General features: G+C 40.4%; 1 protein-coding gene across 1 annotated transcript in view; it reads right to left on the bottom strand.

Annotated features, from left to right (window-relative positions):
- ank1a (ankyrin 1, erythrocytic a) overlaps positions 1-13550 on the bottom strand; it is a 91533-nt gene that overhangs the window by 51292 nt on the left and 26691 nt on the right. Inside the window, exon 2 of the mRNA XM_063490763.1 lies at positions 5111-5203. Within this exon, the coding sequence (XP_063346833.1) occupies positions 5111-5203 (93 nt within the window). The remainder of the gene's footprint in view (positions 1-5110; positions 5204-13550) is intronic.

Consider the following 13550-nt stretch of genomic DNA (forward strand, 5'->3'; position numbering starts at 1 on the left):
TGTTCATGTCTTGTACTTATACACAACTTTATTCTGAAACTTAAACCAGATATCTGTAAGCCAAATCACTTTTTTTTGGCTCTTTAATTTGAACTTCTGGTAGAGTTGGCCTAAACTAAAATACAGGAAGAGACTTGCAGATGTTTTACAATAACAGGAACTGATTTAATGACACAATCTACTGTGTTTATTAAGATATTTTTATGGTGATGAATGAATGAAAATAAAATGCTGCATAACAAAATTCACTTAGAGTGTCTGAATTTGTTTGAGCATCTTATTTGCTTCCTTGTGATTAAAAGCTGTCGAGGTAAAGCTATAGCCTGTTTTACCTGTTTGTAAATTCAAATGAAACCATATGAAAATGACTGAATATCACTGGTGTAGAGAGCAGAGAGACTGGATTTCCTCCCCTGGTCTGCGCTGAACATTAACGGGGTTCACGTGAAAATGTCAAACAGGGAGATTCTGTCTGTGAAACGCTGAGGCGATGTATCCTGGCCATTGTTAATATATATATATATATATGTATTTCACTTTTTCACTTTTTATTTCAGTCTTTCTCTGCTGGAACTATTTTTAGGCAGGTCACCAGGTCTTCATCACTGATAATGCAGACAGCGTGGAAGTAAGAATATGGGCACATGTTGAGGACGGGGAAGCTGTGCCCACCATTACACCTCCTGTGTATAAAAGCGTAAAGTATCTAACAAACTGTTGATTTCAGAGGGCTTTCAGCGGGCATTTTCTTTTTGGAGTATACTTCCACCTTTAACCATGCACTCTGCGCATTCATCTTAAACACATGCACATGCACGCATGCATGCACATTAATTGTTGCTCACATTCTCTCTCTCTCACTGTCTTTTTGTCAGGTAAGGATACATATAAATAGTGATGATGATATCTAAGATGCCTTTGGGTTTAAATGGACACAAACAAAAACAAATCGTGCAGTTGGAAAGTCCAACCAATGTAAAAAAAAAAGTATTAAAAAGAAGTAGTGGGTAAAGGTATTTGAGTTATGGAAGTCATCATTTGAAGGCAAATATTCCCATAAACAGAGGAGTGTAATATTGTGGGGTTAAGCTAAAAAGAAGTTTCAAAAAACGTGTGAGCAGAAAGAGACATCTGGTCCTGGTCCTTAAGTTCAGCCTTAAGGTTATCCTGTCAGAAATGTATATTTACACTTACGTAGAATGGAAACAACATTTTGATTTATAAAAGATTGGATGAGGGACATACATATTCAGTAGTTACCTAGCTTAGTATGGCTCCACTGAAAGTATTCTTTACAGGCCAGATTGTTCCCGTGAGGGATCTCACTATAGCAAAAAGCCAGAAATGATCAGTTCCTAATGGGTCAGCAAGACGAGGAGAGTCCTGCTCTCCTGTCTCCTCTTTAATGTTGGGCTGAGGCCAACTGAGACATTACACGACTTCTGCAGTCTGGCACAATAGCAGTAAACCTTTAATCTGAATTCTGTGAAGCTGGTATCAGTAACCCTGGGACAAAAACCAGAGTTACAATATTTGAATGCGCCATGGCCTTTCACATGTAAATTACACTCTGCCCCCCTAGCCGAAACAAATTACAGCCAACTGCTGGTGGCTGGATATGAATGGGCTTCCTAATGTAGTCTACATCTACAGTGGGCCAGGGAGCAGCTGGAAAAAAGAAACTGAGACGGAGGAGAATTTATGTGACAGAGCAGAGTGTGACAGTTTGCTTTATTTCATATTAAATCTACAATGCAGCCGTACTGTGACGAATGGGGCTTGGCTCTCTGAGCATCTGTGTCCAAGGACTCACTGAGGGGTAATTAGAGCTGTGGGATGATAAGGGATATTCTCCAGCCCGGCCCGGCCCAGCCCTAGTTACTATCAATGGTGGCACAAGGGTTGGGGCTTTACACAGACCTTTGACATCTCACAAATCTGTATACAGGAGGGGGCAGGGTAGGGTGGAGCACTGGATGAAGGGCTGGATTTTTTGTAAATTACATCAGCTCAGGGTAAGAGTCATGGTTTGCGGGACCTGTCTGAGTTTTATATCACCAAGCTGCCGACTGGCCAATCTGCATGATGCTGCTTAATGCTTTTGGACTTATTTGGGGTGACAGCTATGAACAAAACTAGCTGGAGTGAGCTTGCAGCAATATACAATGTAGGTTCATTCATTTTTGTAGCTTTGGTTCTACTGATTAAACATGTGCTAAAACTAGGTCTGACCAGGTCATAAAACAAAGTTACTATGATTTTCATATATGACACACGTCCAGTTCACTGCTAATTGTGAAGTATTTGCATAAAAGAAGTAGTTATTCTAGTTCACCCAGAATGTAAAAAGTCTTTACATATGATTGGCTGGTTGTTCAGTTGCAAGAATTATTTTTCTACACACCAGCAAAGCTTTACAAAAACAAAATTGAACAAAATTGGGGGGAAAAAAGAAGCTGCTTGTAGCCAAACTGTGAGAAAGACTTTATGTCATGTTTAGCACTAAACAAGTTAACCTATTGTAGCTGTGAGTCTTGCTTTTGTAGCTCAAAAGTGAATTCTGATTTCTCTTCTTTGCATTTATGTTTAAGACAGTTCTTCAAATGTCCTCCAAACGTGACTCAGACCGATCTTATAAGGCCCAACATAACAGCAGAAATGTGTTTACAGTTTGGCCTTCTTTTACAGGCTTAAAATTCGCGTGCAATAATAGGTGAGTGGCTGTTCTGACAAACACGCAGATGCTAGTAAAGATGACTGAAGCTGTGAGGCTTCTGATAGGCTTCTTCACTAACTAACTATGGAATCACTGAACTGGACCTTTTCAAGGTTTTGGTGTCTTTTAGTGCCTTTTGATGCAATGACCTGGCCAGATTTATTGCTTGCTATATCTTTAATTGCACATGAGTGCTCCACTTTTGGCTAGTGAAATTTTATTATTATATTTGGATGTTTATTTGTATATATTTTTGTCTGTGTGATGATCATCACATGCAGTTACAAGATCTATATGGATGCAAATCGCTAATAAAACTTTATGTGTTAGCTTGGCAGAATTCCTGACTCCTAAAAATCAACATGGTAGTGGCCAAGATGCAAAAATGAGTTTTTTCTATTGGACTTTTTTGTATATTGTCTATGATTAAAACAAACTAGTTGTTTAGAACCTGAATAATCAAAATCCTCACATGTTTTGCTTTGTTAGATTTGGTCAGTTTTATTACATTTTCAGATCTACAGTGTTAGAGACTTGGTTTATGCCACTACTGCTTTCCTCTGCTGCAATAGCTAAGGGCACGTGAGAAGACTTTTACTCAGGTAACAGGTGCTTAAATGTTAATGCTTACAGCCAGCAATCACAGTAACCCTTCCCAAAAAGACGTAGGAACTCTTTATTGTACAATCCACTTGATGATTATTATGTTTATGTAAGCCATCAGGGTTTTTCCAAAGTGGTAATATTTATAACCAGATAAAAGCAACACTGGCTCTATATGGCCAATGACTACAAACCTAACAATATATTTCTAGCTGTGACAGAGAGAAATAAATAAATAAAAGATCAGCTTCCACACATTCAAACAAAAGAGAAAAGAACATTCAAAACAATAAAGGAAAAATACAACTGGCCAGTGCACACGCATTCAAGAGCATAACCAAGGGAAGGACTCCATATTGTTGTATGTTGGGCTGTTTTTCATGATGGTGTGTTTTCTTCACGGTGTTCAATGTGCTCAGCTCACCTTGTTTTTTAAATATACTTGTTCTTAAGTCGCTGCACTTCCAAATGGTTTACGTACTTAACTGTGCAAGATGAGAAAAGTTTAACTGGGTTTCTGTGAAGGGTAACCCAATAGTGCTCCAAAGTGTTTGGGAGCAATATGGAGGTAAGGAGAATAGCTTTAGGAATTTCACACGGGAGCAAGGGGGAGCTAGGATCTGAGGGGAAATCATCAGGGGCAAGTGTCGTCTGGAGCAAGTTTCCCAGCAGCCTTATTGCACTTAGATGATCTCTCCTCCAACAAGTGACAACAGATTCAAGATCATCTACTAGATGTGGTGCAATAACACCTTGGGCAAACCTATCCCAGACTGTTTAAACAGATAAAAACAGACAAAACACAGGAACAGCACATGACAAACATAGTGACACATAAAATACGCACAGACACAATACACAACACTGACACATCAAAGGCACGGGCAAAGGCAGGCAACCAGGCAAGACCACAACACCGACAGCACTTAACAGGAACATCACAGGACAGACATTCAGACTTTCTTCTAATACACAGATCGAAGCCATGCAAGGACGGAAAAGCATGCACACAAACTCACAGAACAAAGAGATCAACTCCCAACCAAAGCACATCCCCGCACTCTCGCTCTCACACACACCCACACGAACTTTAAACTAACCCTAAACACGAACACAGAATGACACAAGCATATTTTAGAAATCAGAAGAACCCACAGGAAAAATACTTGGACTGTTGTCTGTTATCTCTACTGTGAACTGTTGTGCAAAGTACTTTTTTTTTCATAGCAGGAAGCGCATACCTATTTGTAACTCGTATGAAGCATTTGAAAAGTACATCATAGCTATATTTTCCCCGTGGACTCTTGCCTTGTAATATGCTGCTTGAGAACATTAATTTCAGAGAAATCACAGAGACGATATCCAGATTAATATCCACACAAATACACACTAAGGTTATATATATTACGTTTAACTGAAAAGAAGGAACGCAAAAACAATAACAAACCAAATCAAATAAATTAGGAACAGCACGTTAGTACGGTACGTCAAGCAAAGACAGGAACAAAGAAAAAGCTCCAGCCTGATCCCACGACACCTGACTGAATCAGCTCACATCACAACGGCAACACTAGAAAGTCAAAGGAATCAGAACTACAGTACCATAAAGCAACACATCACAAAAAGAAACAAGAGAGATAAAGATAAAAAACAACAACAACAGCAGAGCAACAACAGTGACACAAACTTTAAGTGACAGATACAACATTTGTCATAAATACATAATATATATAAATACATATAGATATAAAGAAAGAGGAAAAGCCAGATATACGTGTTGCAGATATTTACTTCATCATCATAGTGCCATACTCCTTGGCCATCCGGCATCTCAGAGCTCACACTACTGTCCTGATCGATTAGCCAGCGATGCACGGCGTGGGCCTAAAAGGACATACGACATAAAGACAGAGCCCGGTTAATCGCAGCAGTGAGAAGCAGAGATGGAGAGACAGAAAGGAAGAGGGAGGGCAGAGGAGGAGAAGCAGCACGGACAGAAAACAATGACAAGGAAATGATCAAAAGATTCAGGAGGAACAGGTGAACATCAAATTGAGACACGGAGAGAAAACTAGGTGGAGCGAGAGGAGGACGAGGAAACCAACCCCACCCTGCCCCAACTTATCCCATCCCACCTTGCTTGTCAAACCCCACCTCAACCCCAGGAAAGAACTCCCCTGTGGGAAACAGGCCAGGTTACAATGAGTGGTATGAGCGAGATGTAGCACGACACGAGGTGGGTGGTAGGCAACACCACTATGATGGCGATGGAGGTGGGTCTGGTGTTGGTGGTTTTTGGCTCACAGATGGATCGAGTGCGTCACTGTGGGAAAGCTGCAACTTACACACCGGAGTGAGTCGGGATTCCTTCATATCACACTTGTGCAAGTGGCACCGGGACAAAACTGCAGTGTACTTACCCTGAATGTTCATATAGAAATGCGTAACCACATAGAGTATGTGCCGTACAACACAACACCACAGGAAAAGACTCCGAGCAAGCACAGAAAGAAAAATAACATAAAGACAACAATGACAGTGTGAGTGCCTCCACATTGACACAGATACATCAGTAAATCCACAAAGGTGTGAAACAGCAAGAGTGGCTCAGCCAAAAGTAATGTAGGAAAACAGCCAACAAAACTGCATGAACTCTTGACCAGATAACCAGATAACATTTGTTTTTTTTTCCAGGACAACTGTCTGCTCCTCTCAGAGAATCAAACTACAATAAAAGAGACAGTGTCCCAAACTTTTCCAGACAGACAGATAGCGAGACGTCTGCTCAGACTCCTTCAGCTAACATTTAAATCAAGCACATACTGCAGCCGGTCTAGTCCCGGTCACCCTGAAACACACATACAGGATCTCATACGCATGCACCAAACCCCATCTGTTACCCTCGACTGTTGTCGTGTCAGCACCAAAAACAACCGAACACAGCTTTCGCGAGGCTTGCTGCCCCATGTGGCAGAAATACTTGTCAAAATATGCAATAGGGTGAAATCGCAGAATGCAGGGATTAATTACCCTGTCATAGCTGCTACTGCACATTTACTATTTACTTTACGCAAGCAACTTTACAGTTTTTAAGATGCAGTGATGCAGGCTGTCATACCAATGGGCATTTAGCACATAAACTGTCGGTTGTTGGCATAAACTGCCCAGCTACTTTAATACTGAACGCAGAGAGGGAGAGTGAGTATGTTACATAACCACATACGAGGGTACACACATCACAAAACACACTCCCGGGCGGCTGTCTTGTTTAAGCCTCCAACAAACCCATTTGACTTCCAAGAGATCTGTAGCCTAACCACGTAGACTGGCTCCTGCAAATCTCGCCCCAGTGCAAACTTGACTTTAAATACAAAATCAAAACACAGTCCAAATGTATTTTATACTGTAACTTGGTGTAAACCATGATTATAATTATATATTATATATATATTCTAGCATGCAAAAAAATCCCTTTAAAGGATAAAACCTGTTTATGTTTTTCCTCATGCGTCATATTTGTAAGGAATATTTGACACAAGAAGCAAACAGACACAGAGGGGTCAGGACCTTCTCCATCAGGTTTTGTGACTGCAAAGACAGATACTGCTGAACACATAGCAGGGAAGAGGAGGGCACCACACAGGAATAGACAGAGTCAGCTCAAGGGTATAGTGAATCAAATGGTGACAGCAGAGGCCAAAGCCTCTGTTAGGACACCTGAAAATAGACAAAAACTAGCGGAAAAAGGCAACCAGAAGGCACTGTAATTTTCGCTTTGCATGAGCCAGCTATAAAACTGCCGTAATGGGGCTTGGTCTCAGGCCATACATGGGAAAGCAGGTGTGGAGGAGATTGCTTGCATATGTGTTAATGTCTGTGTGTGTGTACATGTGTGGATTTGATGCACAGGGGCGTCAAGAGTTTGTGGTGAGTTACTGAGCGTGTCAGCTTAGAAGAATAATTGGATTAAGTAGCAGACGGCTAGTGATGACAGCGAGAGGGGAGTTGAAGGAGTTGAGGGGGAAGAAGAGGAGGAGTAGGGTAGACAGACTGAGGCAGAGGGGGGAGAGAGGTACTGATAAGTAAGTATAACAGGCCACTTGCTGTGGAGCCTCTGGGAGCCACGGGACAGTGAACAGACACGCAGAGGGAGCTCAAACCGTTACGCTGAAGATTAGAGCAATAAAGGAACAACACTCATAGTCTCCGAACAACTAACTAGCAGCCTCTCGGGATTTAGCATACTTTACATCAAACTCCAAGACTAGAAGTAGACAACCGATTTGAGTCGTGAAAGAGAAAGTAGATATTTATTTGCTTTCTATATGATAAAGAGTACTGGAGCAGAGTCGTTCTGGAGGCTCTGGAGGCCTTCCACATTTGCAGATTGTCCTCCACAGTGTCAGCTGGCGAGGCAGCACTGATCATACAATTTATGACCACAGCCAAAGGAAAAGGACTGTGAGTCCAAGAAAGCGTTGTATTAAAGAGGAGATAAGTATGGGAACAGAAAAGGAAACCGTGAATCTACTCGTTAAATCCACAGACACTGCAAACATAATTAAAAATTCCCTGTATGATTGTTTTGTTTGTTACCAAAGGTGATTTGTAACTGTAGGTTACTGAGGAACAACGTCTTACAGTGAGATGACAAAATGACACCATTAAATGAACAAGACAAAGATATAGACTACATCTGCTAAACTATGGCTAGTCAGCTGTTCATGGACTTACATGATGCAGATGATTACAATCAATCACAGATTAGTCCACTGCACTTCCAGTTACTTTCCCACACAGGTTCTTACAGAGTCACCATCTCGTAAACTGGAAGAGGTTTTAAATATACAACAATTCATAAAAAATTTCAACTGTTTATGCAGTCAGATGACTGTTTAAGTGAACTGCACTGTCACTGTTTTTTGCTTCACCAACCAGTTAAGGCATCAGTCATGCAAGCCTATTGGTGACCGATCAGAGACACCATGGTAACCACCGGTTGCTAGGGAAAAGTTAATATCCGCTGACCAGTTGTTAGAGGAAACCAGTGGAAAAGTGGTATGTGGCACTGCACCTAAAACCTCCTTGTGATTGCTTTGGCTGTTTGCTTTCATTGCCTGTAGTTTCTATGAAAGACGCCAACTTGTCTGCAAACATTTGCATACTACTTGCTAGCTGTTAGTGAAAACTGTGAAGAGCACAGCACAGATTGGAAACTGAGACAGTTTACCTTCACGGTAAAAGTTGTGTTCTGAAACATTTTAAGAACAACTATCACTCTGAAGGTAAACGTTCTCCATCTCAGGTTTTCCCTAGCGACAGGAGGTTATCAGGAGTCTGGTGTCTATGGCTTGTGTGGCAAAGACCTAAGTTACAGTTCATGTCCTTCCCTCTATGGTGCTGAGTAACATCTAGAAAAGAGTTAGTATGATTATGATGACGTGACTGATGAAGTTGAGATTTAAACCTTTGAATCAAATGAAATCACTTAAATTTTCTCACAATCTGCAGATAAATTCTTGAGTTTAGCCCAAAAACCTGCATTGTGAAGTCACAGTGATAATAAAGCATGAACTCTTCTTGTACTTTTTAGTACAAGATGATACAAGAACATGCTGTTTATTGCCCATGTTCAATTTTTTTTCACTCACGTCTTGGTTACTGTGACTTCACAATGAGTCTTAATGAGGAAAGTCTCAAAATACAGAAAACCGTGATTTATGAAGAAACATTTAACTCAAAGTTCAAAGATGAACTTTTCTCTAACTTCATGATCTCAATGGCTTGTGTACTAAAGCTTGGAAACAAAAACAGCAGCAAATTAATCATTATACTATAAAAAACAGGTTGCTTGTACTATAACGGCATTTTCTCAGATTCCCTGATTTAAAAAAAGAATGAAATCAAAATCATTATTAGGATATTTGAAATGCTATATAACTGACTGAGCTTGTGTTCACTCAGCAGAGAAGTGGTGTGCATAAAGCTTTGCTCCATTTTAATAAGCATGCTACACATAAAGAGCTGCTCTCTGGTGCTCAGTGAATCTGCACAGCCTCAGTATCTCTTTGTGAAAACAGTCCACATGAGAAAATTACCGACTCATTAGGAAGCAAGTACCTTTCTCAAAACAGCTACTCATTGTTCCCGTTTGTTTTGGTCCTGAAGTGCAGCGGCTTCTCCCTTGATCGTCCACCTTCCTGCCCATTATCCTCGAGTACAGAATAAATGTCAAGTAATCAAGCTCTTAATGTCACGGGTCAAAGTAGGCCAAGAGTTCCTTGTGAAAGGCTGACACAGTATCTAAACTAAATGGATCTCTACTAAATAATTCAAACTCTGAGACAAAAACAATCAAGCAAAGTTATAACAAGAGCACATTTTCATTGAGGTGGCGGATGGCAGAGCACTTCTAGGAATCCCGTAAGACACCTGATTTATCTGGTCTCCGATTCTGGCTTTAACACGATCTAAACGACCACAGCAGGAAAGCATAGGGGACATGAGATGTGATAAACAACACAGGTGATTAAAGAGGAGAAATTAGTGTGTGGAGCTCAACGGAGAGTAGAGAAGTGGGAACAAACAAACAGAAAACCTTAGGAAAGTGCACTGAAAAGGTTAAGCATCATTTAGAATCATTTTCTTTCAGCAGCTATTTCCAGTAAGGCTGGCTGATAAAATACAACATTTTTGCATACAGTGGCCACATGAATCAATGCAAATATGCTCCTTTAAAATCAACCAGCCATATCACCAATTTGTCTGTGTTCTTATTAAAGAGGGAAAGGCATGCTTAATAATGTCATAAAATGATCCAATTATTATTTTACTTATGGTCTCAGAGCTCACACTCGCAAATCCCTTGTTATCTAGAACCAGCTGCTCTTGAATATTCCCAGATCCAGGTTCCAGAGCATAGGCGATAGAGCCTTTTCTCCTAGGAACAACCTTTTCACATAAGAGCTGCCCAGTTTCTCAATCATTTGTTAAACACTGTTAAAAACCTACTTTTTCTGGTCTTTTTTTTTTTTACTTTGTTTTATTTCATATATAATGTATTTCATGTATAATTATTGTTGTTAGTGGCTGTAATACATATTGTATATTTTGTATAGCGTGGACACCAGTTTGGTCACCTGAAGCTGTTTAAAATGTGCTATACAAATAAAATTTAACTTGACTACATATATATGTTGAGTTGTCCTTACAAAACAACTTAATCCTCAAGTGATGCAATGCTGTCATTACGGATTTTTTTTGCTGCTCTATAAAAAAAAGGACAATCTTATAATCCCCTCCAAACAAATAAATAAAACATTGCTGCTTGAAAGAGCCGGGCAAGAGGTTTTACATGTTAGCAAGCATAAATGAGTGCAGATATAGAAGAGGAGTCTTCCAGAGCAAGAGAGTAAAAAGTCCATAGAGAGAGAGAGAGAGAGAGAGGAGGAACAGGAGAGTGCTGCAGATCTCAGCCTGATTAATAATGCATCGCAGGGAACTGCCAGCTCTGTGCCCAGCAGCAACTAGCCTGAGCTCCATCAGCAGAAGAGAGGCACTTTCTGGAGGGACACAGGTGGAACCGCCAGGTGGGATGAAAGGAAAGATTGGTGCAGTCCCCTCCACCTCTCACCTCTATCCTCACTTTCTATCTAGCGCTCCATCTGGGTTCATATTCTGTCTGTGTTTGGTGCACACTGGTGTGTGAGCATGATCAGAGTCACTCTCTAAATCCTTTAGCCCGCATTTCAACTTTTAACTCACACATTCAGATTTCACAAAGATGAAGGGGACCACAATATTAAGAACTGGCGATGCCTAAAAACAATCCAAGCCAATACAATATAACCTATCACCTTCAGCTATTTCTTAAGCTGTTTGTAAAATTTGTTTTCCACAGCTAATGTGGAAAGGGCCACAATGCAAAGGTGACTTAACACCTGACACACTGCTACAACGAGCAGGGTCCTTTATAGCGTTTTTCTTTGATCTGGATGTTTTTGCATTTCTGATGTAGATGCACAGGTGGTAAACAGTTCTAACATCCCACTTCCACTACCTGCTCCAATCAAACAGCAAACAGATGAACCAAGTGGCTAATTGGTGAAATTAAACTAGAATGAAGCAGTTACAAAAAGAGAGCAAATACTGGAGAGTAAGACTGACACAAACACAGCTCAGAATCAGTAATGCTGTTGGATTTTTTAAAAAGCAGAGGTTTATGATTATGACTGCTTATCGACCTCATAAGGTGAAAATATATCAGTGTTGTGTGCAACCCAAGTGTTAAAAAAAAGGCTTTATTGCATGTTTAAGCAAAGGTCCCCAGCTACCCATGTGCTGTAGCTGTGTTTTCCTGGTTTGACCTAGCCTTCACTGTGACATTTAATTGCACTGGATTGCATTACACACTAAGAAGGTCTCCCTTTCTGTCCACACCTTCTCAATTCCTCCTCTCCTCCCGTCTGCTTCTGTCCCTATGGAGGTCAGAGGTCATCAAAGCAAAAAGATTACAAAAGATTAAGAAAGAAAGATCACAGCACACAGACTCCAGACTGCTTTGATGTCCTCTGCAGAAGAAACAAAGTGCACCATCTTCTGATCTTCTGTTTTATTTCCTAATTTTCTTTTTTCTCTGGGGATTGTTGAGGCGGTTAGTAGAAGCTTCTGTTGTAACAAGAAACAACCTTTTGAGCACGGGTACATGTGACAGCGCCATTTCTAATGTAAATAATTATAATGGTGCAGCAGTGGTAATGAATACTGTAATATTTTATGTTTTGTATGCACATTTGTAATGTTCTGTTAAAGTAAGAAGGTATAAAAACAAAGAAGACACAAAATTGAATAATGGGAGGGTAAGGGAAGCTATTTTAAATGAGATTATGGGTTTTATCAATGACATGACATACCCCTCCCCTTCTATTTTTTCCTCTTCTCACTGAAAGCTGTTGCTCGTCCGTCACATATTCTTTATATCCAACATTTCATTACCATAATAGAAAACATGCATGGAAAAAAAAGATAAATTCAAAGAGACAGCGCAGCCAAAATCCTGGATTTGAGGGGCTTATTTTCATCTTTCTTTCTTGTCTTCTATTCTTTTATGTTGCTCTTTTCTTTTCGCTCACAGAAATGGAAAGAGACATGCCTTTTCTTCCAGCCTGTGCCTCATTATGGTGCTTTTCAGGTCTGCTCTTTTGTATGGGGCCAGCCCAGAGCCATGCACATGCATAGCGGAGCAGCCGGTGGATTACCCAGGCTCACGTCAACACTTCAACAGAACCACCTACCACTCCAGCGAACGCCGCTGCCAAGTGTACCATGAATGTTATATGCTTTAATAAGTGTAGCCAAAAAGCGATGCCAAGACTAAACCAACAGGAGCAGCAGCTGTACCACAGACATCAGCATGGACAATAGATCTAGGTCTTTAAACCAGGGCACAGCCGTCACAATGCCGGACAGAATGCATTACAGTTCAGCGATGGTCTAGTCACACGGAGCATCTAACAGTCTCTAACTGAATGCCAATAAGATCGGATTTTTTTTTGTTACTGAAAAGCCTGAGGTCATTGTCTGCTTTGAAGCTTTCAGCTTATAATCAAACATTATTCATCAAACGTGGTCAAATGATATATTTTAATAGAAAAGTCTGGAGGCAATGCAAAGCAAAAGAAATGATAAACGATAAAAAAGAAATATGATAAATACAGGTGGTCGGTGTAAAGTTAAAAATTGCTATAAAAAGCAAAGAAAAAGACAAAAAAAATCCTGCTACGTATTCCAGCACTGAGATGCATAACTCTGGATTTATCTGTGTCAGCAATTTTTCACGTGGTTACAAGAGCAGCTACTCACATTATGAGGTGCTTTCAGGCAAAGATATCCCCGTATAAAGCTGTATATCCCTGTGCAAAGGAGAAGCTGTAAAACCAGTGGCATGCTAACAAAGAGAAAATATTACCAACTAGCTGGTGAATGCAGAGATTCATTTAGTGGCAAAAGAGCTCTATAATATGCTTGAAGCAAAACAGAGGAAAAACTAACTTAATGAAAGTTTAATATGCAAAAATGACACATTTTGCTCTCACACACTGGTACAGGAAGAAATACTAGACTGCATTTTCTAAGAGTATGTGTGCATGTTCTTATTCATGTGTGCATATATTTTACGTGTGTACACCTGTGCTCAGCAGTTACCCAAACATAGCAGGAGGATTTGGCGCTC

Source organism: Pelmatolapia mariae, linkage group LG12 (assembly GCF_036321145.2).
Source record: "Pelmatolapia mariae isolate MD_Pm_ZW linkage group LG12, Pm_UMD_F_2, whole genome shotgun sequence".
Classification (NCBI taxonomy): Eukaryota; Metazoa; Chordata; class Actinopteri; order Cichliformes; family Cichlidae; genus Pelmatolapia; species Pelmatolapia mariae.